Below are 27,766 nucleotides of genomic sequence, written 5' to 3'. Positions count from 1 at the left end.
TACCTTTTTTTATATGTTTATCCATTTTTTCGTATGTGATTTGTTTGTGTACTTTCTGTATGATTCAAATGTACTGTTTCTTTTTTATCAATTCTAAAAGCTTATTGTATATTGATCATATTAACTCTTGTTTGTATGATTCAGTTTCTTACAGTGTTATTATATCCTCTAATTTTATTATATTATTTATTTTATTATATTCTTTAATTTTTAAATTTTCATGCAGTAAAATCTTTCAGTTATTTTCTTAAGAGTTTTTGACTTTGCTAAGATGCTTATAAGGCCAGAAGTAGGGATGTCCTTTGGCAAGTTGAAAATTCTCATTTCATATGTGATTTTTTGGGGTCCCTGGGTGGCTCAGTCAGTTAAGTGTTGGATCTTTGATTCCAGTTCAGGTCATGATTTCAGGTCCATGAAGTGGATGCCTGCATTGGACTCCGTGCTGAATATGGAGCCTGCTTATGATTCTCTCTCTCTCCTTCTGCCCCTCTCTGCTAATGCAGGCTCACACTCTCTCTCTAAATAAATAAAATCTTTAAAAAACATGTGATTTTATAATACGCTAAATTCTCATGTAATATATTTTTTAACATTTTATTCCATTCCCTTGCTCTCCCTGATCTGAAACCAGGGTTAGACTGTTTTAATTATCGTTACTTTATTACATATTTTTATATGTTTGGTCAAATTCACTTTACTGTCCAAAAAACATCATGGCTGTTTTGCATGTTTGGTCTTCAAGATAGAATTTGGAACTATTTTGTTCTAGTCTCTCTCCCTTTCTATTTTTATTTTCTTGGCCAGGATTCTTGTTGTTGTTGTTGTTATTCCTCTTCTTAGAAATCTCAAAGGCGTTTGTGCTTCTGAGCAAGATTCTTTGTCATTTCAAAGACTTACAGGATCTTAGTTGGAAGGGGCTGGAGGAGGATCTCTGTAGTTCCACTTCCTCACCAGGGTGTGATCTTCAGTCACAAACTTGGCATACATCATTCGTATATCTAGTTAAAGGAAAGTACAGTTGGATTTGGTAACAATCTTCCCACCTCTCCCCTGCATCTTCACAAAAACAGTAACGCAGAAAATTGACCACTTCCCTGAAGGAAGTTTAGGCTTTACCATCCATGGCCAGTAGAGGTGGCAAAAACACTTATGATAGTCTCTCAGAGCATTACCAAACCCGTGCTTGGACAGTTATGCAGCAATGAACACACACAGACTACATTTTATTACAGCACTTCCTCAAAGTGGAATCGCAACTTGTCATAGAGCCATTGTCAGCTTGCTCACCTGTCCCCCATCCTTGCCAATACAAATAAGCACACCCAGTTCATTGCAAAAGTTGGACAGTGGTTCCCTCTCTCTCTCTCTCACACACCCCTTCCTTTCATTGCCTAATTTATTGATAAGTTAAAAAGTCATCTTTGTTAAAAGTAATTTTTCCCATTTTCTAGTCCAATTATTGTATCGAATGGAGAGAATGTAGACACTAGAGAAGCAAACAAACAAAATCAGTTACCAGTAATTCCATCACAGTTAACCATTCTAATACTCTGGCATGCATGGCATCAGGGTGATCATGAATGTCTTTCTATGTCAGCAAGTATTTATCTCCGGCACAAATTTTACTGACAGTTAAGAAAATAAATTTAAAAGAGCTGCCAGGGTGGCTCAGTCGGGTTGAGCATCTGGCTCTTGATTTCAGTTCAGGTCATGATCTCAGGGTCATGGGATCAAGCCCTGGTCTGGCTGCAAACTCAGTGTGGAGTCTGCTTAGGCTTCTGCCCCTCCCCCCCATAAAAATGAAAATATTAAAAAAATTAATTTGTATACTTTAAAAAAATTAATTAACTTTTAAAAAAAGTATAATTAACATACACCTATATTAGTATCTGGTATACAAGTAGTGATTGAACACTTCATACATTACTCAATGCTGATCCCCATAAGTGTACCTTTAAAAAAATTTTTTTTAAATTTTTTAAGATTATTTATTTATTTGTCAGAAAGAGCAGGAGCACAGAGAGCTGCAGGCAGTACAGGCAGAGCAAGAAGCGGGCTTCCTGCTGAGCAAGGAGCCCAATGTGGGACTTGATCCCAGGACTCTGGGATCATGACCTGAGCTGAAGGCAGATGCTCAGCCAACTGAGCCACCTAGGCATCCCAGTGTACATTAAAAAAAAATTTTTTTTAACTTATTTATCAGAGAGAGAGAGAGAGAGAGAGAGAGAGAGAGACTGAGCACAAGCAGGAGGAGTGGCAGACAGAGGGAGAAGCAGGCTCCCTTCTGAACAATGAAACCTGATATGGAACTCGATCCCAGGACCCTGAGCTGAAAGCAGACGCTTAACAGACTGAGCCACCCAGGCGCCCCTCCATAAGTGTATTTTGAACCTTCTCCATCTATTTCACCCATCCCCACCTCCAGTTCTCCTCTGGCCACACCAGTTTGTTCCCTCTAGTTAAGAGTCTGTTTTTTGGTCTCTTTTTTCTTCATTTGTTTTGTTACTTAAATTCCACATATAAGCCAGTAATTCCTTTACTGGGTATTTGCCCAAAGAAAATGAAAATGCTAATTCAAACAAATATATGCACCCCTATGTTTATAGCAGCTTTATTTACAATAGCCAATTTACGGAAGCAGCCCAGCTGTTCATTCGTAGATGATGGATAAAGAAGATGCGGTGTAGCTATGCAATGGACTATTACTCAGCCATAAATAAGAATGAAATCTTGCCATGTGCAACAGCATGGGTGCTCTAGAGGGTATAATGCTAAGTGAAGTTGGTCAGAGAAAGATAGATACTGTATGTCCTCAGTCATATGTGGACTTAAGAATTTCAGTGACTTTTAAGTATCCCAGCATATGGATCCTCCAGGGTTTATCTCTTCATTGCCCTGTTGTTGGGCATGTAGGCTGTTTGCGTGTTTTCTATATTATGATTATCAGGGCATGTTGTGAGAGATCACTTATTCACATTCCTGGAGGGTGCCTTCCACCACAGCACCAGCGCTGGGCTTTTCCTGGGGTTCAGTGATGTACCTAATGGTATGCTTGGGCTGGTGGCTCACATCTCCTTCTCCTGGGAGCCCCTGTTGCCAGAGGGCAGGCTCTTGCTCTGAGCAGCTGGGGCGGGAAGACTGGGCTGGGGCAGGTGGAGCTCTGCCTTGGGGTCAGTTCAGGAAATGTACTGAGTGAAATAAGTCAAGCAGAGAGAGTCAATTATCATATGGTTTCACTTATTTGTGGAGCATAACAAATAGCATGGAGGACAAGGGGAGTTAGAGAGGAGAAGGGAGTTGGGGGAAATTGGAAGGGGAGGTGAACCATGAGAGACTGTGGACTCTGAAAAACAATCTGAGGGGTTTGAAGTGGCGGGGGGGTGGGAGGTCGGGGAACCAGGTGGTGGGTATTAGAGAGGGCACGGATTGCATGGAGCACTGGGTGTGGTGCAAAAATAATGAATACTGTTATGCTGAAAATAAAAAAAAAATTAAAAAAAAAAAAAAAGGAAATGTACTGAGGCTCCATCTCTAGGGTTTGCTCTGTAATTGCCTCAGCACACATTTTGATTCCGGTATATCTGTGCCCTATTGTGATTCTCTCCTTTGTATACTTTTGAGAATTGGGATTTTGGAGGTTGTACTTGAGTCTGTTTTAGGTCTTTTGATACAATTTTCATATCCTTCACTAGAAAGTTGCTACCAGTGTTGACTCCTACCAGCAGAGAATAGAGTTACGACTGTCTTTGAAAACTTAATTTTTCTTTCAAATGTAGGTATGGGGTGTGGTTATAGATCTGTATTTCTATTTACTGTGTAAAATACATATGTTATATGTGTGGTTTGGGATTTTAAATGTATATTTATATTTAATATATAAAATAGATATAAAATATTAAATAGATATCAAATTTTATATTACATACTGTAGGTTATACTTACATATTAAATGTGTGTATTTAACTACAAATTATATAAAAATATACATTTTAAACTAATTTTACCCAGAATGAGCACTAGAAATGCAAGGGGAGAGTATGAACATGATTTACTTAGTTCTAAACCATCTGGGAGACTCATGAAATAATTTTGGTCATTTCACTAAGTGATTTGAAAAACAGTACTTGGCATAAGAAACAAAAATAGGTTGTTTAAAAATAGGAATTTTTAATATATATCACTTCATTTGTAGAAATAAAGGAATCCATTTGTTAATTAATCATGAAGATCAGAATGAACTCCAAAGACAACACCTGGGCTCTCTCTCCTCCCCTCATCCTAGGTTTAAATGATGATTGGCAGTCATTGCCTTGAGAAGCTGGACCTTTTTTCATGGGTCACAGATGTTAAGACTCCTGGGAAGTTTGAATCATTTATTCTACATAGTGGTTTCTGCGTTTTTAGCAGGAATATAGCAGCATTGTAGATATCCAGGATATTTTTGCATAGACTTGGAATAAAGTGAACAAAAATTCCACCATCTTTTGAAGATGTTTGAGAGAACCTGAACCCACCTTGTCCTTAGTACTGTGTGAAATTGGCCGTGATGTGCTCATGGTCGGCGGGTTTGTAGTCGGCAACTCCTGGAAACAAGCAGAGAAGAACATGAGGAGACCATGGTGCATGTAACCACCCCCACCTCCCAAAGGACCAGCCCCCTTCCTAGAGGAGGAAAATCATCCCAGAGTGCAATGGGCAGCTTGATGACTATGGAAGAGCATGGAATTGAGATTTAGGGAGTCTTTGTTTCCAGGCTCAGAGTTGCCACATGGAGCATGTCTTTGGACAAGCCCCTTAAATTGTGAGATCCTCTTTTGCCTCATGTCTAAAACTGCACTAATAATATTTACCCCAAAGAATCATTTCAGTATTAGGAATAATGACTGCCAGATGCCTAATATAGTACCTGACACATGGTAAGAGTGCAAGAAAATGACTTAGTTAAGCCAAGTTTAGAACATTCAAGGTAGGAACTCATGTTCACTTTTGAAGATTTTGCCAAAAGTAGGGAAGGGCAGTGGGTTGAGAATTCTTGTGTTTCAGGGCAGAGAAGTTAGATGATGGCAGTATTGATGATTAGCTTTCAAGTCACCGGGCATCAGAAAGAATAAGATCTTTCTGGGAACTTTTTGGATTTCAGAGGCCTGTCTGTTTCCCCTTCTTTCCCCAGAAAAGAAAAGTAATTGGCAGACATGAGACGAACCCTGATTTAGGTTCCTGGGTAATTCTGGAGATGAAGGTGATAGGAGAACTAATAATACTTATACTGAGCATTTGTGAGTGCGTGCTCTGCAGGAGACATTGTACTTACTCATTTTAAACATGTTATTTTTAATTTTCATACTAACCCAAGACATGGCTATTACTGTGTTCATTTCATAGCTCTGGAAACTGGTTCTGAGAAGATTCACTCTTTGCCTAAAGCAGCTAGTAAGTAGGAGAAGGGGGCTTCTAACGAACCCTTATGTAACCTTGAGGTCTTTATTATGTGTTTTGCTGCAATTCAACAAATTCTGACTGGACAGATTTTGTTACATACCTGACAGACTCTAAGAAAACATCTCTCCCATCGTAATCTTGGATAATGAAGCATCTTACAAAGCCGCAGCCACAGCTCTGCTGTGACCCTATGTGGCCTCACATCTCCCTGCACGGTGACGATTAACATCCTTTAACTAGCGAACATCTTCCTTAGACAAAATAGCATGCATGGCTCTTTAACTTAGAGTTATTTTTAGTATTTGTGCAAAATTTTAAAGAATGTTAAGGTTTTGCTGAAGTCTGAATTTTATTCTTGCCTCTTCCCCACAAAAATGTGTATAAACCTTCTTCTATTTGGAGATTTTTAAAAAACATTAGAGCAGGAAGAAAAATGAATGCTGAGTGAAGCTGTGGGGGAAGGACAGTCATGCTACAGTTTGGAAGCGTGGTCTGGATGATCGCTCAGTCCCACCCTAGATGCAGGACTTGTCAAGTCCCTTTAACGCCTCCGAGACTTAAGTTTCTCTCTCTGTAAAAAGAGAATCACTGATATCTACAGAGTTGACATGTGGCATACAATAACATCACTGCACGAAGAGCTAGGTTTCCCCTTCCTCATGTTTGTTTCCCACAGGCTATGAAGTCACGGTGGTTTTATATTACATGATGATATTTAATTTTTAAATCCTAAAGTGGCCACCTTCTTGGATCACATACTACTTTTTCTACATTATTATTATTATTATTAGTGTCTCATGTTATCTGGGTTTTCCTTTTTCAGCTCCTATTGCTTTAAGTATTTCAATCCACTTTTCTTGGTCACTGGATATGTCCCCATTGGTTCAGGATGGAGTCAGGATTCTTCATTTTCGAAAAAGCTATTTTAGAAAGCCAGCCACCTGTTCTATCATCCATCTACCTACTCGTCATTTATCTGTTATTCAATCAAATCAATTAATATATATGAATATATATATTCATAATACATGTGTACATGTACCTGTATATTTTTTCACTGTATACACAAGTATCTCACATATCTCACATGTGAGACATACAGTCTCACAGTTTTTGATTAAATGAATGAATGAATTAAATAAGTAAATGAAAGAAAGCAGCCTGCAGACTATGGAAGAAAGTCCCAGATTCCTTTCCTTTTCTCACCTTCATTCAGAGGTGTCTTGCCGCTAAGGAACTGCCAGTATGTCCGCTCATGAACACTTTCAGTGATGTCATTGATAGAAGAGACGACAGGGCCCCAGGATGTCATCGTGGTTTCAAATCTGTAAGAATAAAAATATATGTGATTAACCTCATTTATGTCAGGCAATAAGGTGTTAAGGTGAACGGACAGAGACATTCTAAAGACTTTAGAGATCATATAAAAGCCTTGAAGTGTCATGTCATCCACATAAAGTAACCCCAAATTACTAGAATTCATAGAGCAATTCACCAGTGCGGCAGGATACAAAATTAATGCGCAGGAATCAGTTGCTTTTCTGGGAAACAAACAGAGTTACAGAGGGGAGGGGAGTGGGGGGGTGGGGTAACCTGGTGATGGGTGTTAAGGAGGGCACGTGTTGTGATGAGCGCTGAGTGTCATACATAACTAATGAATCACTGAAAACTGGTCAAAAACTCATGATGTACTATACAGTGGCTAACCAAACATAGTTAAAAAAATGTCTCCCTTTAGGTACAAATAAAATTAATGTAAATTAAAAATATGTTTATTTTTAAAAATGCTTAAAAGAGAAATTGCTAATGACTAATGGATATGAAATCACTTCACTTGGTACTAAATGATATTTAAATGAATGGGTTTTAAAAAAAACCTATCAATAAGCAAATTTTAAAAATGTAAACGCCCAACAATGGGTGAATACTTACATGAGTGATGAGATGAATATTCAAGACTGAATTTTTTTTTTTTTTTGGCATTGACAAAATTGTATTTTTCCACACTTTTAAGTGACATTAAAAATGCTCATGCAGGGGCGCCTGGGTGGCTCAGTGGGTTAAGCCTCTGCCTTCGGCTCAGGTCATGATCCCAGGGTCCTGGGATCAAGTCCCGCATCAGGCTCTCTGCTCAGCGGGAAGCCTACTTCCTCCTCTCTCTCTCTGCCTGCCTCTCTGCCTACTGCCTACTTGTGATCTCTCTCTCTGTCAAATAAATAAAAATAAAATCTTTAAAAAAAAATGCTCATGCAACAATTGTTAGGTGAAAATGTGGGACACAAATTTTACATGAAATAACTATCCTGCCCATGTGAGGGGTCACAGCTATCTATAACATGCACAGAAGAAAACACCTACCAAATCATAAAGAAATGTCAACAGTGATTACATTATGGACATACTGTACATGCTTTGTCTTGTTCCTTTCTTTTTTTTTTTTTTGAAAATTTCTTTTTTTTTTTTAAATTTCTTTTCAGCGTAACAGTATTCATTATTTTTGCACCACACCCAGTGCTCCATGCAATCCATGCCCTATCTAATACCCACTACCTGGTTCCCGCAACCTCCACCCCCCGCCCCTTCAAAATTTATTTGAATTCAGTTAATTAACAGACAGTGTACTACTAGTTTTAGAGGTTTTGTTCATTATGCATCACCCCCCAACGGTCCACTGTATGTATTCATAACATGCACGGTCAGAAAAAGAAAAATCAGGCAAAATTATAGTTAAGCTTGGAGAAGTAGTAAGGTATATTCTGAGGGTATTTAAAATCCAAGTATTCTTGAAACGCAACTTTTGTCTTGACCTGTCTGTGGGAGTCAGGGAATTACGGAGCTGGGCTGTGGACAGCAGGCACAATGTATGGAACCTAATCCTGTGGAACAGGTTCCACATCCCACTCAGGTGTTACTTCCTTGGGCTTAGTCAGTCTTTCTCTCTGGCATCTCTCTGCAGAATTTGGGTCACATCATTGTCCTTTGAAGGCCTCTCCTCTTTTCCTTTCCAGGACCTGGCATTTCCCCTCTGCTCTTTCTGTGAGCTTAGTTTTCTCCATATTTCTCTACTGCTTCCTCTTCTTGCATATTATGAAGACATCCCAAGTTTAATTTTATTTCTCAGGATTTATTTCTATATTTTGTCCTTTCCTGACAAGAGAAGAAAAAAAGTGGAAGGAACAGTGGAAGGAACGTGAGCTTCACAGTCAACTGAACTAGTTACATGTCATGGCATCTTAGGAATGTTACTTAGCCTCTTTGGGACTATGTGGTGTTATCTGTAAAATGGGCATATAGATCATGGTTGGTTGGTTTGTTGTTTTTAAAGTGGACTTACGCCCAACACGGGACTTGAAGTCACGATCCTGAGATCAAGAGTCGCCTGCTCTGCTGACTGAGCCAGCCAGACACTCTGGACTTGTGGCTTGTTGGGAACTTGTCTCTGCTACCTCTGCACAGTTCCTCAACTTCAGTCATCCCCTCTATCAGATGACCGTCTGACCTCTTTCGCCTGTCCTGACCTCTTTTTCTAGGCCTTCATCTAAACCTCCAAAAGCTCCCTAATGTTGCTGTTGTGAACACCCGCAATTAGACATGTCTAAAGGAACTAAGTCTTTTTCTCTGAAAGACATTCTTTCCTCCTGACACTCCTATCCAAAGTTTGGAAGCTTCTCTCTATTGCTGTCTCCTCTCCCCCAGTACTCACAGAGCCAACTGGCGTCTTCCTTGGTGTGAGTCTGTTTATCCTAGAAGAGGTCTTCATCACTTCACAGATTCGTCACCTCAGGCTAGCCCCAGATCTCTCCTTGTGTCCCATTCTCGAACCAATTAACGTTTTACAACGTGACTTTTCTTAGTTGAAAACTTGCAGTGCTTTCTCTAATAGAAGTCTGATCTCCTTAACCTGGTTTTTCAGACTTTGTGTCTCCCAGCCTATCCTTACAAGTTACTCACTTGATTCAGTCCCCTATTCTCTTCTCTAGTCAAGCTGGCCTACCCACTGACCCTGAAGTCCTTGCTTATTCCTGTCTCAAATGCTTTGTCCTAGCCATTCCCTCTTTCTAGAATACCATCTTTCCCCATCTTCCCTAACAGTACTTATTTTTCAAATGGGCTCCAAAGCCACAAGCCTTCCTGGACTGTTCTAACCCACAATAGACTCTCCCCCCTTTGAATTCCTGTTTGTAAAACTCCATCGTATGTTGACTGGGGTGATTGAATTTCCCTGAGCCAGCTTCGATAGTTAGATTGCACGCTTCTCAAGGGGGGATGAAATGGTGTTAAATTATCAGAAGGAAAAAAAAGTAAGAAGATGAAGGAAGGTGGGAGAGAATGGGAATTCAGGTGGGGTTTGGGGAGAATGGTGAACATTGCTTACAGCACTCACTTGAACGTGGGATTTCTGCGTTGTGCTTCCTCTAGGACAACAAGTAGTACTGATCCACTTTTCACACTAATGTCCATGGTCTCATTGAAGAGCAGACCCACCCCCCTCAACTGGTTATTTATGGTGTATATGATGGTGATGTTGTATGCTGTGGTGGGAACAGGGCTGGGTTGAGTGGGGAGAGTTGGTTGCACTTCAACACCTGTGAAGAGCGAAGAGGCCACATTTGTTAATGATTACAGGGCTTTTATTATAGGTGCAAAAATCTTTGTTATTGGCAACTTATCCTAAAGAAACATTTCAAGAAATGGCAAAGATTTTGTGTCCTTTGTGTGTGGTTCTGAGGAACTCATGTGATCTATGAAGCTCTCATTCCAATCTAGAGAATTGCTCATAGCTGAAGAGCTGATGGCTCATTTTAACTGTTTCTTTTCTTTTTTAAAATATCTTTTTTATTTTTCATAAACATATAATGTATTATTAGCCCCAGAGGTACAGGTCTGTGAATTGCCAGGTTTACTCACTTCATTCACAGCATTCACCATAGCGCATACCCTCCCCAATGTCCATAACCCACCACCCTCTCCCTACCCCCCTCCCCCAGCCCCCCTCAGTTTGTTTTGTGACATTAAGAGCCTCTTATAGTTTGTCTCCCTCCTGATCCCATCTTGTCTCATTTATTCTTTTCCTACCCTCCAAGCCCTCCATGTTGCATCTCCACTTCCTCATATCACGGAGATCATATGATAGTTATCTTTCTCTGATTGACTTATTTCGCTAAGCATAATACCCTCTAGTTCCATCCACGTCATCGCAAATGGCAAGATTTCATTTCTTTTGATGGCTGCATAGTATTCCATTGTGTGTATATATACCACCTCTTCTTTATCCATTCATTTGTTGATGGACATTTAGGTTCTTTCCATAGTTTTCCATAGTTTGGCTATTGTGGACATTGCTGCTACAAACATTCGGGTGCACATGCCCCTTCGTATACATTTGTATCTCTGGGGTAAATACCCAGTTGTGCAATTGCTGGGTTGTAGGGTAGCTCTATTTTCAACTTTTTGAGGAACCTCCATGCTGTTTTCCAGAGTGGCTGCACCAGCTTGCATTCCCATCAACAGTGTAGGAGGGTTCCCCTTTCTCTGCATCCTTGCCAGCATCTGTCATTTCCTGACTTGTTAATTTTAGCCATTCTCACTGGTGTGAGGTGGTATCTCACTGTGGTTTTGATGTGTATTTCCCTGAAGCTGAGTGATGTGGAGATGCTCATTTTATATTGAACATTAGTTTTGTTAAAAGAATTTATAACTAGGGGCACCTGGGTGGTTCAGTTGGTTAAAGCCTTTGCCTTCTGCTCAGGTCATGATCCCAGGGTCCTGGGATGGAGCCATGCATCGGGTTCTCTGCTCAGCGGGGAGCCTGCTCCCCCCCACCCCCACCACTGCCTGCCTCTTTGCTTCCTTATTCTCTCTCTCTCTTTCTCTCTCTCTCTGTCAAATAAATAAATAAAATCTTTAGGAAAAAAAAAAGAATTTATAACCAGAAAGGAGGATGGTTAGCCCTAAGTCATGTGTTTTACATGGTTGAGTTCTGTGGATTTGTGGGATTTTTGGTAACACTGTGAATCTGGAAACAAAGGTAGTAAGTTTCAGACCATCTAACAAAACACCTGGGCAGCTATAGTGTAGAGTCCTTGGAAAGACTCCATGGCCACCTTGTTCAGGTTGGGAAATCACTGGGAAGCAGGAGTTTGGTGAATATAGCTGTGTTTGGTGTGATTAGGATTGGGTTGCTTGATTACAGTCTGTATAGACTCTGTTCTGAGATAGGAAAGGAATTTAGTAATCTCTGCTTATCTCAACAAATCCATGTAACATAAGACATCAGTACTCTATACTAGTATTTGTCTAGAAGGAGGAGTTGGAGCTGTCTTTGCCAAGACTCATTATCGCTGGAGAGATAAAATTTTATGCAGGACTCCCACTTTCTTTGTGCATATTTCTACAAAGTTTGAATTTTTAAGTAGCCCTATATTATATTTTTAATTGGCTAAAATAGAGATATTTAAAATAAAAAGGCATATTAATGCCTCGTTTCCACCCTATTCCTTTGGTGTGCCAGGAGCACCAGGCCTTGTATTTAGATCCCCAAATCTGGGCTTAAAATCCAGCTCTTTTTCTCATAAGTGTCTCAGACCAGCTCAATGATTGGTCACACTTTCTTTGCTATGCACTACATGTGGCTTCTATTTCTATGTAATACTTATTTCATTCTTCCAAATGTTGTAGTTTTTGTCTACATATCTGTATCCTGACCTTGTAAAGAGCAGGTATCATAAGATAGTGCATGAGGTTTGGTGCATTTGTCAAACGAATGAAGGAAGTTATGCATCATCTGATTGTTAGGACCATGGATGTCCCCTCTTCACTAGCGTCTCACAAAATGCTATGTGTATAGTAGGTGTTCACTTAAAGTGTACTGAGTGAAGTAGACATGGGGGCTAAATTCTGAGGACAGGCTGCCATGGCTGTGTGTTAGCACACAATGGTTGGGGACTGGATATCAGATGTGGCTCTGCCTACATAATAAGCCTGTGTGCCACTTAAAATTGATCCACATAAGGAGCCACTACTTTACGACATAAGGAAAGGCAGATGTTAAGAGTTCTTACCAGGGCTGCAGGACACATGGGGCACATCCAGGTATGTCTTGCCTTTCAGGGAAGGGAGGATTTGGGCAATGGACATGGGATTGTGGAATTTTCCCTGCTCAATCTCCTGAAGTATTGTGTCCATGGTCTTCTGGCAGTTCCACTCCTTGTTAGGTTGCTTAGGTGTCACAGAGAGAGCCTGGGGGCAGGAGAGAGAGGGAATGAGAGATTGATTAGGCATAGCTGAGAGTTGGCCTCTATAAGCTTTACAAGAGATATACTTGATCACTAATCTTGGGGGATCACTCAGAGTCCAAAACTGAGCTGCCCAAGGTTTGGGACATTGTCTGTCTTGTTCCCTGCTGTGTCTCCACCTCTTAGCTCAGGGTCTGTCACATAGCAGTCACACAACAAATATCAGTGCACCAGTTAGATTTGAGGAACACTACTGGGGCTGCTGTATTTATAGTATATGTGTATAAAACAGTTCTTGAATGTAGAATGAAGGTGAGTCCCAGGGAAAGCAAGCTCCAGGAGCAGTGTTAGTCTGGGACATCTGGTCATCCAAACATAGCAGTGCTCTTTGTTTTGTGTTGTCCTGCACAGCCTTTGGCGGACTCCTCCCGTACTTTGTGATCATGTCAGGACAGTTAGCCAGAGGTTCCACAAGCCTGGCCACAGGGGTGGACTCCTAGCCTGGGCTGGGGTAATCCTAGAGTGCCATCCTTTTGCTAACAGTGATTAGTGGGCACCCCACTAGCCAGCATCCTTCCCTGACATACAGACATTCAGAGAGAGAAGCACGTCTTTTCCTCCTGCTGGGGTATTCAGCTGGGACCATGTAAGTAATCACTGGGCTGTGACCATCTTCTTCAGCCCCTTTGAAGAAACCATGCCATAGGAGACAGTGAGGAAAACCAGGGCTGAGTGACAAAGAAAAGTAGTGCCTAAAAGCACAATCTGAGCCCTTTATTCTGCTTAATCCTGAAACCATTTAATCTAGCCGTGGACCTTCTAGTTTATAACATGAAATAGTAAATCCCCATTTTTTTCTTAAGCAAAAATTATTTGGGTTTCTGTTATCTGCACAGTGGTTCTTGATTAATGCTCCAAGCAATTCATTCTACTTTGCTGAGATTTGTATCACGTGAGTAAAATAGAAATCACAATTTCTTCCTACCTTTGTGGGTTCATTTGAGGTTCAGATGTGGGACAATAAGCAAAAGCATTTTGTTATGTGTAATGTGTAAGCTGTTATCACCACCTCCCTCCCTTTAGGGTTGTGCTGACCATAACCCTCAGAGTAAGTCAGTGGTTTGAGATTGCTGGTGACTGATTCACCTGAAGCTTGGAAAAGGAAGTGAGAGAAGAGAGTCAGATCAGAAATGGATAAGGAAGATGTGGTCCATATACACGATGGAGTATTATGCCTCCATCAGAAAGGATGAATACCCAACTTTTGTAGCAACATGGACAGGACTGGAAGAGATTATGCTGAGTGAAATAAGTCAAGCAGAGAGAGTCAATTATCATATGGTTTCACTTATTTGTGAGCGTAACAAATAGCATGGAGGACAAGCGGAGATGGAGAGGAGAAGGGAGTTGAGGGAAATTGGAGGGGGAGGTGAACCATGAGAGACTATGGATTCTGAAAAACAATCTGCGGGTTTTGAAGGGGCGGGAAGTGGGAGGTTGGGGGAACCAGGTGGTGGGTATTAGAGAGGGCACGGATTGCATGGAGTACTGGGTGTGGTGCAAAAACAATGAATACTGTTACGCTGAAAAGAAATTAAAAAAAAAAAAAAAAAAAAAGAAATGGTTCTGTGAGCCAAAGGCAGCTGATGAACGACCCAACAATTTTTGACATGACCAACACTGTTAGACCTCTTTGCTCTGCCAGAGGTCACTTTACGGGGCAGCTTGGCTTAAGGGGCTTCAGGTAGATCCTCCTCAGCAGCCAGATCTTGTTCATTTGCCATATTCACCTCTCAGATCCCAAAAGCAAGATGGATCCCCTTGGGATAAAATATTACCAATGCCAACACTCTAGAGAGGAATAACACATTACCTATGAGAACTCATTAATGGCTTTGCATAAAGATGTTTATCAGATCCTTTTTCCAAGTTAAATCCCCAGGTTAAGAGGAACTTTGAAGGCTTTGGATTCTTGACAGAAAGCAGAGAAGAAATTCTACAACAGAGGAAGTGCCTCCCGAGTGCCTAGGGAAGCCAGGTGGGTGGCCCAGGCTACTTGAAGGGCACTGGCATCCTGAAAGAGGATGAATGAAGGCTGGAGAGGAAGCTTAATATCACCACTCTTCCACTGGCAGAAACCATGAACACTTATTGGCATCACATTGTGCTTGTGATGTTTTAAAAAAATACCTTTGCAACCTTGTTTTTATGGGGAAAGTGAAATTCAGAAAAATTCAATATTTGCCCACGGTGGTGGGAGATCTGGGATTCAAACTCAAGTTGTGACATCTTGAGAGCCCTTTGCTTTTCCACAGAAGAACATTTTAAATTAGAAAAAAAGTCGTGTATTAGATATCTGGTGATTTCAGACTTCAGGCTGCTTGGGTAAATTCTCGTTATGTGCCATAACTCGAGTAAGGAGAGGTTATGTATCCTAACTGATTAGAAATACATATGACCTATGATATCAGATAAGGATGAGGTCTTGCCTTTTCATAAATAAAGCTTTAATTCTTAGGTACAGCTTATCAGAGTGTACCCTGTGGGTGAGAAAATCCCAAACGGAATTCATAAACCTAATTAGCAAAAGCAAACATTTCTCTGTCTGGCACTAAGGGGAAGCAAGTTTATTTTAAGTGAGGTATAGATAAAACCCATCTTATATCCTGTCCACACTGCCTCTGATATTCCACAAGGCTTTCTAGCCCTGAATCCCAGGATTGTTCTTGTATGAGTCAGCCGTGGTAACAGTCTTTTTTTCCACGACAAAACTTCATTCACCTTGACATGCCATGGAAGCCGATTAGTTGCTCCAATACACTGCACATTGGAGTGGTGATATTGTATTTACTTTTGTGTTTAACATAAACTAATTTCTAATCTGTTTATGTCCTTTGCTAATTTCTAATGTGTGGAACATCAGGGGCAGTCTCTGCTCCTCTCCCCCAAAGGATTTCTTTTCACCACTAGTCCAGAGGTATATTAGGTTTAGACCTGGCATTGTAACTCCAGGGTTCTCTGTTTCCTGGGCTTTCTGAGTTGAGAAGGTCATGGTACAGTTTTTCCATGAATCACATAAGGCATTTTATGACTTCGGAGCATGAACTTCTGAGTTTGGTCTAGACGATTTGGCCACAGATGACCCTTTAATTTCTGATTCTAGCTGGTTACCTCTCCCCACTATCATTAGTATGTCTTCCATGGGAAGATGCTGCCTTAGTCAACCCTAATCAATGGGGTGAGGGTTGCATTTGGAGATATATCAAACAGCATCTTATGGAGTCCAAGCCTGGGTTCTGTACTAGGGAAACATAGGATTGAGTATGGACAGAGTACCAGACACACCTGATTCCCATTTAGAACACTGTGTGAAGTTGCAGTGAGATCGAGATTATAGGAGCTTGACAGGTCAGCTTTAGGTGTTTTCACTGCTGTGTTCAGGTTGTTTCAACCTGTGTTAAGGTTGAACATAAGCCTACATTTTCTGGATCAAGATAAAGGGCTAAAAAAAGAACACTTGACTGGCAAGATGGAATTAGAAAATTTAATTTTTTGGAGGGCCTATTTTAATATCTTATTTTTTATACATCAAATTCTCATCAATCTATGATTATTATGAACACACTGATCATTGTCAGTAATAACCTGATATGTTTCTGGGATTTATTTTTTTTCCAAGAAAGAGAAAGGAATTCTTATAATTTTATTTTCACCCTTTACCTATGAGGTAAGAAGGAATTAACACCTGTGTTTTCCCAGTAGAGAAACTGAGACAAACACCACGAGGAATCTACCTCAAGTCATACTAGCTTATCTTCCCCAGAGATATAATTGTAAGAACCTGGTGTCTTGATCCCACAATCAAGTCTTATCATACTGGCATGGGCTCAACAAAGAAGCATAGGTGATGTGTTTACCTGCATGGCCAGGCCAGTACTGTAGATGTCTCCAATGATGCCATTGTCTTTGATCCTCATGCTGACATTCTTCACGACTTCCTGTAGTACCTCACTGAACAGAATTTTGAAACCTTCATCTGAACCTTCTGGGATCTTGTTGTACATACAAGTCAGAGCCAAGGTCGCCATAGCTCCTGTGTCTGTGAATCATGGTTGGTGGGAGGTGGGTGAGACAACCATCACCCAACAATATGAACAGCTAACATTTACTGTGTGCTTATTGCGTTCCAACTACATTATCTCCTTTATTCTTCCGGACAACCTGTGAGATAGGACCTATAATGAACTCCACTGAAGGGATAAGGAAATGGAGGCACATAGAGGCCAAGTCATGGCCCAAGGCCACACAGCTGGTAAGTAGCAGTGCCAGGACCTGAACCCAGATCTAAGGCTCATGTTTTTAATTCATGTAGACTGGTGCTTCATTCAGTCTCATTTTTCTTGTCCCAGTGTTTATCTTTTAAAAATTTCACTGGTTCTGGAAGGCCCGGCCATCACCACCTTTCAGTGAAACCTTTGGTCTGCCCAGTGCCACAGGTACAGTCTCTTTTCTGAACTTTTCAAAAAATAGGCTCCACACCCAGCATGGAGCCCAATGTGGGGCTTAAACTCCTGACCCTGAGATCAAGACCCAAGCTGAGATCCAGAGTTGGACACTTAACTGAGCCATGCAGGTGCCCCTCTTTCCTGAGCATTTTTATCATGTGTTGTTCGGACCTGTTTTGCCATCTCAGCACTCTCTGCTCTGTTTTATCGTTACTGTGCTCTGTGAGCAACTGGATGGTGGGAACTTTGCACGCCCCGGGGCACCTGGCACAGGGGCATTTTCATTATTTGCATGGGAAAGTGTATGTGGATTGAATGAGCAAGCTACGGCAGGACAAGAGAGAACAAGTGAAAGACTTGCCAGATGACTTCTCTGATCTTCTCCCTCCTATAATCACCACCTGAATTGTATAACCTCATTAAGGATGACAGTGTTGTTGAAACCATTGGTGGCCAAGAAGTCAAATCTCCTGAACTGACAGACTCCCTAGCAATGCATGAGGTCCCAGATGGAAAACAGAGGCCTGTCTGCTCTTGAGCCACAGGGAGGGCACTAGAGTACTTGATTATGATCTGAAAGAGACTGAAATAGGAGAGTTTGCCTGAAACAAGAGAGGTTGCAGGGGCAGGGTGGTTAACGGGGTGAAAACCCGAGATATGCTATTGCTTGTGAGTCCAAAGGAGGAAAGGTGACCATGAATGAAGGGCGTGTGATAATGTCCACAGAGAGGGTGTTACTCAGGGCAGGTATCATGACCTGCAGAAGGGTGGACAGAAAAGGACATGGTGCTGTAGGGGAAAAAGCTTCTCTTACAGAATGAAGAAGTAACATGGTTCCAGTGTGTCCTTGAAGGGGAGGAGCATCATGGGTTTAGGGTTCAGAGATTATCTGTTTACTAGAAAGAGAATATCAGGATGTTATAAGAAGAAACATGGAGAGGAACAGAGAGTAGAATCATCAGTAGTGATAAGAGAGAGGGTTCAGGGGGCCTGGGTGGCCCAGTCATTTAAGTGTCTGACTTGGTTTTGGCTCAGGTCATGATCTCAGGGTCGTGAGATGGAGCCCTGTGTCTGGCTCTGCGGTCAGGGTGAAGTCAGCTCGAGGTTCTCTCTCTCCCTTGCCTTCTGCCCCTCTCCCTGCTCTCCCTTTCTCTAAAATAAATAAATGAATCTTTTATATATAATATATATGTAATATATTATATGTAACTATATATAATATGTAATATATATATGTTTATATATATGCATAAATATATATTTATATTATATATATAAAAGATTTTATTTATTTATTTGACAGAAATAAATGAATCTTTAAAAAAAAAGGTTTCAGGATAAGACTTGGGTCTAGACATTGATTTAATCGTTTAAGAATTTGTCTGGGAATAACTGCTGACTTGTGTGACTTATTTATTGTTCCCGGTGGAGATTCTGTCATTGTCAGACATTTCAAGCGTTGCCCTCGTTTCTTTGTTTTACTGTCTCCCTTTCACTTATTCCCTAATTCACATGTCCAGCAAATGTTTGTTCAGTGCCTTCCATCTGCAGACATTTTCATGACCCTTGGCTCCTCCGCCATGGAAAGCTCCCCCTCCCACTTTCCCCTCCTGCCCCCCTCCCCCACTGAGTGTCCTTGATATTCCCAGCTCAGGGCAGTGTTTGGAAGTGGCAACCAACTCACCCGTATTGAAGGGGGAGGAACCAAACCTCAGGATCTTGGCAAAGCGGGCTGCTATGGGTAAGGCTCTTGTTGGGTTCTCCTGGCACAACGCCAGGACCGCCAGACTGGGCCCATAGAAGTTTGAAGCTGGAGCACGGGGACCTGGGAAGGGGACAGAGGGTCTCTGTAAGATTAACATTCACCATAATGGAGGACATCTGTGAAAAAGGTAAAAGTCAAACCTTTAAAGCAGCAATTTCCAGAAAACCTGTCCAAAAAAGAAAGACTCCATATTGGCAAAAGCTAACTTTAACATTTCTCAGAATAAGAATGTCAGCCAGCAGGACAAGAGAATAAAAAGGATGACTGTCTTCAGGTGACGGCACAAGTCTGTTTCCCAGGATGGTGATCTTCTCTAGTACATTTGGAATCGAAGTGAATATCTCACTGTGTGGTCATCCAAAGAATCCTGAGTGGAGATAACTTGTATCCTCTCCCTCATTTTCCACTCATCTGTCTTTTTTTAATTATTTTTTTAAGATTTTATTTATTTATTTGACAGAGATCACAAGTAGGCAGAGAGGCAGGCAGAGAGAGAGAGAGAGAGAAGCAGGCTCCTCCTGAGCAGAGAGCCCGATGTGGGGCTCGATGCCAGGACCCCGGGATCATGACCTGAGCTGAAGGCAGAGGCTTTAACCCACTGAGCCACCTGGGTGCCCCTCACCCATCTTTTTTGTTCTAGGTTTAATACTCTCAGGAAGGACCATTCGCCTCACCCTCCCCTCCCTTCTGCTGAGGTCTTACCTGAGGGTGGCCAACTTTCCATTTGTCTCTGTAGAACTGACACTTTATTCCCAGGGTCTCGGCAGGAGGAGTTGAGGGCCATGATGGTAAGGGCGAGTTGACCAATGGTCAGGTCTGTGGAGGAGAGAACAAAACAGTCACAAAGGTATTCTCAGGGGAGAGTGTGCCAGGGGTCAGGGCTGAGCTCTCTGATCTGATCGCCAGATCATTTTGATTTTTTAATAATACGATTAGAGTCAGTTATATGGTTTCACTTATTTGTGGAGCATAACAAATAGCATGGAGGACATGGGGAGTTAGAGAGGAGAAGGGAGTTGGGGGAAATTGGAAGGGGAGGTGAACCATGAGAGACTATGGACTCTGAAAAACAATCTGAGGGGTTTGAAGGGGAGGGGGGTGGGAGGTTGCGGGATCCAGGTGGTGGGTATTATGGAGGGCACGGATTGCATGGAGCACTGGGTGTGGTGCAAAAAACAATGAATTCTGTTAACGCTGAAAAGAAATAAAAAAAAAAAATCTTCTTAAAAAATACCAAATCTTGTCAGAGGGGAAAAAAAAACCCAATACGATTAGATAATTTTTTAAAAAGTTTTTTTTTTTTTTTTTTTTTTAAGTAATTGTTATACCCAGCCTGGGACTCAAACTCACAATCTGGAGATCAAGAGCCACATGTTCCCACCATGGAGCCAGCCAGCTACCTCGAGATAGTTTTTTGATCTTGTTTTTCTTAAGGAAAGAAGTATGGAGAAATGTTCAAGGAGGGTTTAATCTAGTGACCACTGTGTGACTCGACAACTTCCTCAGCAATCCCTGGTATCTATTTAGAAAAGCAGCATGGGCACCCATACAAATTCAGACCTGAAAATAATTTTAACTTTACTATCTAACTTGATCCTCAAGGCAACTCCTGTGAAGTAGGCAGAACAGAGATTTGATTATTATTATCATTGTTATTATTACTGTTAGAATCCTTGTTATTAGAATCAGCTGCATTTTGAAAATGAAGGCGTGAGGTTGGTCTGGATTTGTGACCTGTTCAAGGTTCCAGAGTTAATACATGGTGGAGCCAGAGCTGCAAGCCCCCTCTTTTTAATATCTGGTCTAGAGCTTATTCTGCTTTCCTGTGTAACTCTACAGATGCTCTGACTTCACGAACCTTTCGTTCCAGGTACATAAGGAAAGGTGTTTGGGTGATTCAGGGATGATCACAGGTGGCACTGGTGTGTGTGGGAATGTGAAGTTGGGATCTGAGCCTGGAGAATCAGGGAGTGTATAGAAAGGCTCTGATTTCTCACCTGCACTGTCACTGGCCATGAGCTTGTCAGTTAGGAACTTCTGGGCCTCCATGTCGTAGGCTCCAGCCAGGTTCATGGCAATCAGGATGCTGGGATTGGGGTAGGCTGAGCTGGTCACAGAGTTCTCCATGAGCACTTGTATGCCATGAACCAAGGGCTGCTGTGCTGGGGGAACAGCTGAGAAGAGAAAAGCCATTTACTAAACCCCTAATCTACTCTCTCTCATCTCAGAAACGTGTTTCCCATGTGTCACTCTGTTAGAAGACAGGATTAGTTAGCATTAACATTTTCAGGGACACCCTCTAGTGTCCCTAATAGAGATGGAGGGGCACCTGGGTGGTTGAGTCATTAAGCGTCTGTCTTTGGCTCAGGTCATGGTCCTGGGGTCCTGGGATCAAGCCCCACATCTGGCTCCCTGCTTAGTGGGAAGCTTGCTTCTTTCTCCCTCTCCCACTCCCCCTGCTTGTATTCCCTCTCTCGATGTCTCTCTCTCTGTGTCAAATAAATAAGTAAATAAATTCTTTAAAAAAATAAAGAGAGGTGGATTCTTCTTCTACCCACTTAATTGGGAGGGAGACAAACCATAAGTGACTCTTAATCTCACAAAACAAACTGAGGATTGCTGGGGGGAGGGGGTTTGGGAGAAAGCCCCGGGATTAGCTCCCTGCTTAGTGGGAAGCTTGCTTCTTTCTCCCTCTCCCCCTCCCCCCAGCAATCCTCAGTTTGTTTTTTTTAATCACACAAAACAAACTGAGGATTGCTGGGGGGAGGGGGTTTGGGAGAAGGGGGTGGGATTATAGACATTGGGGAGGGTATGTGATTTGGTGAGTGCTGTGAAGTGTGTAAACCTGGTGATTCACAGACCTGTACCCCTGGGGATAAAAATATATGTTTATAAAAAAAAATTATACATCAGTCATGTTAATTATATCTGTTTCACTTAGAAAAAAAAAAATAAAGAGAGGTGGAGAAAACATTGACATTTTCTTTTGAGGCCAGGTAGACCAGTTGGATCTCCTCAAACAACCCTTATGTTTAACAAGGTGACTTCTCACTTAGGAAGTTCAAGCAATATGGCTCATGGCCATTTCATATTATTTTTAGCAGATTCCTAGAAATCACTGATTTCCTTGTATTTTTTTCTCACTCTTTTATTTTAAAGTTAGCTTTTTTTCAGGGAGGTGCCTGGGTGGTATAGTTGATTAAGTGTCTAACTCTTGGTTTTTGGCTCAGGTCCTGACCGTAGGGTCCTGGGATGGAGCCCCACGTCCAGCTCTGTGCTCAGCATGAAGTCTGCTTGAGAGTCTCTCTCTCTCTCTCCATCTTCCCCACCCCATCTCACTCTCTCTTTCTCTCAAATAAATAAATCCTAAAAAAAAAAAAAAGTCCTTTTTTTTTTTTTAAAAGGATTTTATTATTTATTTTTTTAATTGTTAGAGAGATTAAGAGAGAGAGAGAGAGAGAGACTGAGAAAGAGAGTGAGAGTGACCTGGGAGCCAGCAGGGAGAGGAGCAGAGGGAAAAGGACAAGCCGACTCCTTCCTAAGAGCAGCACTCAACGCTGGGCTTGATCCCACCACCCTGAGATCATGACCTGAACTGAAAGCAGGAGTTAGATGCTCAACTGACTGAGCCACCCAGGTGACCTTCCTTTTTAAAAGATTTTTTTTTTTTAAATCTCTGCACTCTGCATGGGGCTCGAACTCACAGCCCTGAGATCAAGAGTTCCATGCTCCTCAACGAAGCCAGTCAGGCACCCCCTTTTCTTCTCAGTCTTACATGGAAAATGTGGAAGACAAGGGATACGAGCTGTCCTCAGTGAGTTCCAAACATCCCCCAGCAGTGGCATTTGGTCAGAACAGCTCTGAGCGTCTCTCTTTGTGCTGCCATCCATTGCTCCTGCACCACTATTTTAACCTCTTCTAAGGTAAAATGCATAGACTTGCCTCTCCAAGCACTTACGGGGTTCAGTCAGGAAGGATGCAGCACACACTCACTCTGACTTGCCCACTTGGAACTCCTACAGTGATTGCCGTTTTCTTTCTTTTTTTCTTTTCTCTCTTTTTTTTTTTAAAGAATTTATTTATTTGACAGAGAGTGAGAGAAGGAGAGAGAACACAAGTGTGGGGAGCAGCAGAGGGAGAGGGGGAAGCAGGCTCCCTGCTGAGCAGGGAGCCTGATGCTGTACTTGATCCCAGGATCCCGAGATCATGACCTGAGCCGAAGGCAGAGGCTTAACCCACTGAGCCACCCAGGCGCCCCGTGATTGCCGTTTTCAATCACCTTCTCCTCAGCAGACCTCCGTGTGAGAGGTTTCCCCCTGTGCTCCGGGGGAACTGCTCCCCTGACCTCTCTGGAAAAACCACCATACTCACAGCATGAGCTTCGGGTCCAGGTGCTGGTCCCAGCTGCAGCCCAGAGAAGGTTCAGGAGGGGGAGGGTGAACCAGGTCATCCCACTCTCTCTTGTTTAGTCTACGGCTCCCGTGTACAGATCCCCGTGTTTGAAAGCAGGGTGTTTCTCTACTTTCTCTTATATGTGCTTCTTTTTGTCAAACAGTCTGGCGTCCTTCCCGTTCTGACCACTCCTAACCACTTAAGCTGACCCCTCCTTCTCTGATAGAACAGATTTCCATATGCTTATCTAGGTTCCCGCCTATCCATCCTCCCAGGAGTGTGGAGGTGACTTCTAGGAGGGACAGTCGTAGGAGACACTTGGGGCTGAGTGTGGGGTGATGGCCATGACAGAGTGTCCTTTCCCACAGTCCTGGGTCATCACATCAGGAGTGTGGCTGGTGTGCGAGTGAGTGTAAACAGGCCTTCCTCCTGGGCCTGTACACACCTGCCCAGACAGCCTCCTGGCTGTTGGTCAGTAGCCACTTCACCAAAGGTTAGGCAGTTCTTAAGGCACCACCTTGCTTTTGTGAAGTTGGCCTTTATGCAGTTAATAAGTTGCTGTGACCTGAGTCCCAGCCTAGGCCCTTTAAGGTTGTTTGATTTCAGGTGAGCAATGGACCCAAGCTTCCCAGAAACTGTATGTTTGTTTTTTAAGTAGGCTCCATGCCCAGTGTGGAACCCAAGGTGGGGCTCCAGCTCATGACCCTGAGATCAAGACCTGAGCCGACAGCAAGAGCGGATGCGGACCTGAGCCACCCAGAGGCTCCGCCCAGAGATTGTTTCATTGGACTTTTCTTTCTTTATCTGGGAACAAAGCAGTTTCAAACACCTAGGGCTTTCAGTTATTATCTTTTAAAGTAAGTAATTAGAAAATGTGGATCAATGGACTATATTAAATGTTAAATGCAGCTATATTAAAGCAAAGTATACCTTCCTATAACATATAACTAGAAATAGTATTTGAAATTATGAAGGGAGGGGCTAATTTTTTTTGTAACTACTGGAATTTAAGTAGCTTTATTTGGCGGGGCCGTTCTTTAGTGACTCCGATCTTAGAATAAAATTCAAGTCATTTTTAATGACAAGACCCTGTCAGTTCTGGCTCCTGGTTGCCTTTGGATATCCCCTGTGACTTCCTTCCCCCTTGCTCCCTCTGCTTCAGCGGCACTGAGCTTCCTGTTCCCTGAACCCATCACCTGCCTTTGGATTTGCTGTCCGCACTTCCCGGGACACTCCTCCTCAAATATTCTCACTGTGGCTCCCGCACTTCCTTCATGTCTTTGCTCAAGGACCAGTTCTCAAAGAGGTCTTCCCAGACCATCTCTCTTATGTAGAAGACAGTGTTACCCCCATGGACACTCACTGTGCCCCTTCCCTGTTATGACTCCTCACCCTCTGTCACACTGTGTGGTTTGTTTACTGTCTGTCACCCTCTCCACTGGAATGTTCACTCCAAGGGGGAAGGGTCTTTGTTTCTTGTTAACTGTTCTATCTCCAGCCCTTGAGCTACTGTACTGCTTATTTCACAGTAGGAACAGAATAAATAATTTTTGGATGAGCAAATTAATGAACAAATATAGGACTTTTTTTTCTTTCTCAGGGGAGTGTTGGTGGTTTTGTGAGATGAAAGCACAGGATATATATTGGAGTGCATTAGATAGCTTTTGACATGGCCCTGTGTTCCCACATCCCGATATCCATGCCCTTGTGAAATCCCCTTCCCCAGAGTGTGGGCTGGCCTCACTTCTTATGAATATAATACAGGAAAAGTTATATGATGTTACAAAGGTCCAAATCCCCTCTTGCTTGAAGTCTCTCTCTGGTTCTTCTTGCTTCTTGCTCTGAGAAAGGCAGCTGCCATGTTCTGAGCTGCCTGATAGAGAAGTCTCTATGGAAAGAACTGGGGGTAGCTTCCAGTCAACAGCCAGGGAAGCAGAAGTTCTGCCAACAACCATGTGAATGATCTTGAAAGCTGATTCTTCCCCAGTTGAGCTTTTAGATGAAGCTTCATTTGACATGTTGACTGTGGCCTCATTGAGAGACTCTGACCCACAGAAACTTGAGATAATATATCTTGTTGTTCTAAGCCATCAAGTTTTGTGTTATTATCTACTATGTAGTGTACAGTGGGGTGAGGCCAGAAAGACAGTTTGAGGGGTTTGCATGTCATGTGAAGGAGTGGTAGGCACAATTATGCCCTCCCCCCAACACCATACAGGTATCTACATCCTAATCTCTGAAATCTATGAATATGTTAGGTCACATGGCAAGGGGGAACTAAGGTTGCTAAAATGAGCTGATTTTAACATAAGAAGATTATTTTGGTTTATATCAGAGGATCCACTGTAATCAGAGGTCCTTATCAATGGAAGAGAGAGGCAGCAGAGTGAGTCAGAAAAGGGGATATGGTGATGGGAACAGAGGTGGGAGTGATCTGAGTGCTGCTTGGAAGGTGGAGGAATGCTGGCTTCCTCCAGAAGCTGGAGTAGGTGAGGAAATGGGTTTCTCCCCTAGAACCTCTAGAAGGAACTCAGCCCTTTCAACACCTTGATTTTATCTCAGTGAAACCCCTTTCTGACATCTGACCTCCACAACTGTACGATGATGTGTTTGCCTTGAGCCAGTAATTAGTGGTAATTTGTTGCATCAGCAGTAAGAATCTAACACAGGATTAGGATCCCAGCATGGCACTGACTTTGGGTTTCAGTGCCTGATTGTGCCCATCCTGAGATAAGCCACAACCCCTTCATGTGCCTGCTCTTTAAACACACTTTTCCTTATAAATTGCCACAGTTGTGGTTGTTGCAAGACTGATTATGATACAATTGTCTCACTTAGCAAGTAACTTCCGGAGCAGAAACCACACAGGCCATACATTTCTTAACTCATATATTTCGACAGTCCTTGACTAACTATTGAGGGAACTATTTTTTTTTTTTTAAGAGACCGGGGTGGGGGTGTTGGGGGAAGATGGGGGAGGGGCAGAGTGAGAGAGAGGGAGGAAGAGAATCTCAAGCAAGGTCCATGCTGAGCACAGAGCCTGACTTGGACTTTGCTCTCAGCACTCAGATCATGACTGGGCCAAAATCAAGAGTCAGATACTCAACTGACTGAGCCACCCAGGCATCCCTTGATGGAAAATTATCAATTTATTTGTCTGTTTTTTCCTGTGCCTCACTGTCTGGTATCCAAGCACCCAGACTCTCAATGGACGTCTGAGAGGTTTATTTGTGTTGATTATTCTCTGCTGTGACAGCAGAGGGAAGTTTCTGCCCTCAGACTCTCTCGGTTCTGTCATAGTGTTAAGCCTTAGAGCTTCTCATAAGGCAGGTGTGGCCAGAGCTAGGATTCCCTGGGCAATGTCAGTAGAATGCAAAGGGAATGTTACTCCATTTCTCTCCATGTCTGTCTCTGTGATTAAATGCATTCCTATCAGATAGCAATGTTACTATATTCTACTATGGGACCAGTGATTGGGAGAAACTGAGCTCTGTCTGCTAAGAATGGAGGCTCCTGGTGCTACAGGGAAGTGTTAGAAACACAGTGGTATTAATGGAGATTTTATGTTTGATCCAACGAAAGGAATTAAATGAGAATTGTAAAGGAAATGACTTTTTCATGCTGTGATAACCTGTTATTTGATTCTGTGTCAGTGTGCCAACTAGAATATCCTTATACCACGTTCGGGAGAATAGGTCTAATATAAATTGTGTGCTTTACTCATGTTGAGTGACTATTATCGAAATTGACCTAGAATCTTTGTGTGATAGTCTGCAATCTCAAAAGGACCCATTCCAATTTCATTATTTTGAAATTCAATTTCAGTGGTCCATTGCAGGTTCAGTACTTCCTGTAATTTTTTGCTGGAGCTTCATTATTTTTCCTAATGGACAAAACCAGCCATATGTACTGTTTTTCCCCCCAGGATATTACCAGTTTCTAATCTGTCTTTTTGAGCGTAATTGTTAACAAACAACACTGTTTACAGTGTTGTGGTTGGATGATAAGTTGTATGGTCACACTGTGTATCATAGTCAGGAATAGCAATTATGTAACATTCTGCATATTTATTACCATAAACCATTATCCCTCAATTTCACATAGCTTGTAGAGTCTACAAGCATGTCTGACAGCTGCTGCCCCAATATGAGCAGCACCATGAAGGTCTCCTGTCTCTAGCTTAGCTTTCAAGATGAAACCCAGACCCAAGGGGATAGAATCCATTGCTGTCTAGTGATGAAGGCATCTGTCATATCCAGTTAATGAAGAATCATGTGGAGATGACCCTGAGGGTTGAGGACCAGTATCAGAAAGCAATGGTCAGAGCCTGACTATGAAGAAGGGTTGCTGGTGGTATGGGAGGAAGCTAAGAGTATCATGAAGGGAACACAGGAGAAATGAGGGAGGCACTTATAAAGTAATTGAACTAA

The 27,766-nt window shown here is 42.3% G+C and overlaps 1 protein-coding gene across 1 annotated transcript; it reads right to left on the bottom strand.

Moving 5' to 3' along the window:
• Positions 1–231: 231 nt before the first annotated feature.
• Positions 232–23,451, bottom strand: CBLIF (cobalamin binding intrinsic factor). Its single transcript, XM_059386907.1, has 10 exons — positions 23,316–23,451; positions 20,942–21,118; positions 19,647–19,760; positions 18,864–19,004; positions 16,592–16,773; positions 12,501–12,678; positions 9,824–10,025; positions 6,646–6,764; positions 4,515–4,583; positions 232–998 (listed from the first exon to the last, which is right to left on the bottom strand). The coding sequence occupies exons 1-9, from the start codon at positions 23,392–23,394 to the stop codon at positions 4,522–4,524; spliced, it is 1,254 nt and encodes a 417-aa protein (XP_059242890.1). The 5' UTR covers positions 23,395–23,451; the 3' UTR covers positions 232–998; positions 4,515–4,521.
• Between the last annotated feature and the right edge of the window lie 4,315 nt (positions 23,452–27,766).

This window comes from Mustela nigripes, chromosome 1, assembly GCF_022355385.1.
Source record: "Mustela nigripes isolate SB6536 chromosome 1, MUSNIG.SB6536, whole genome shotgun sequence".
Lineage (NCBI taxonomy): Eukaryota > Metazoa > Chordata > Mammalia > Carnivora > Mustelidae > Mustela > Mustela nigripes.
Note: the sequence above shows the minus strand (reverse complement) of the source record. Positions and strands in the feature narration are given on the sequence as shown.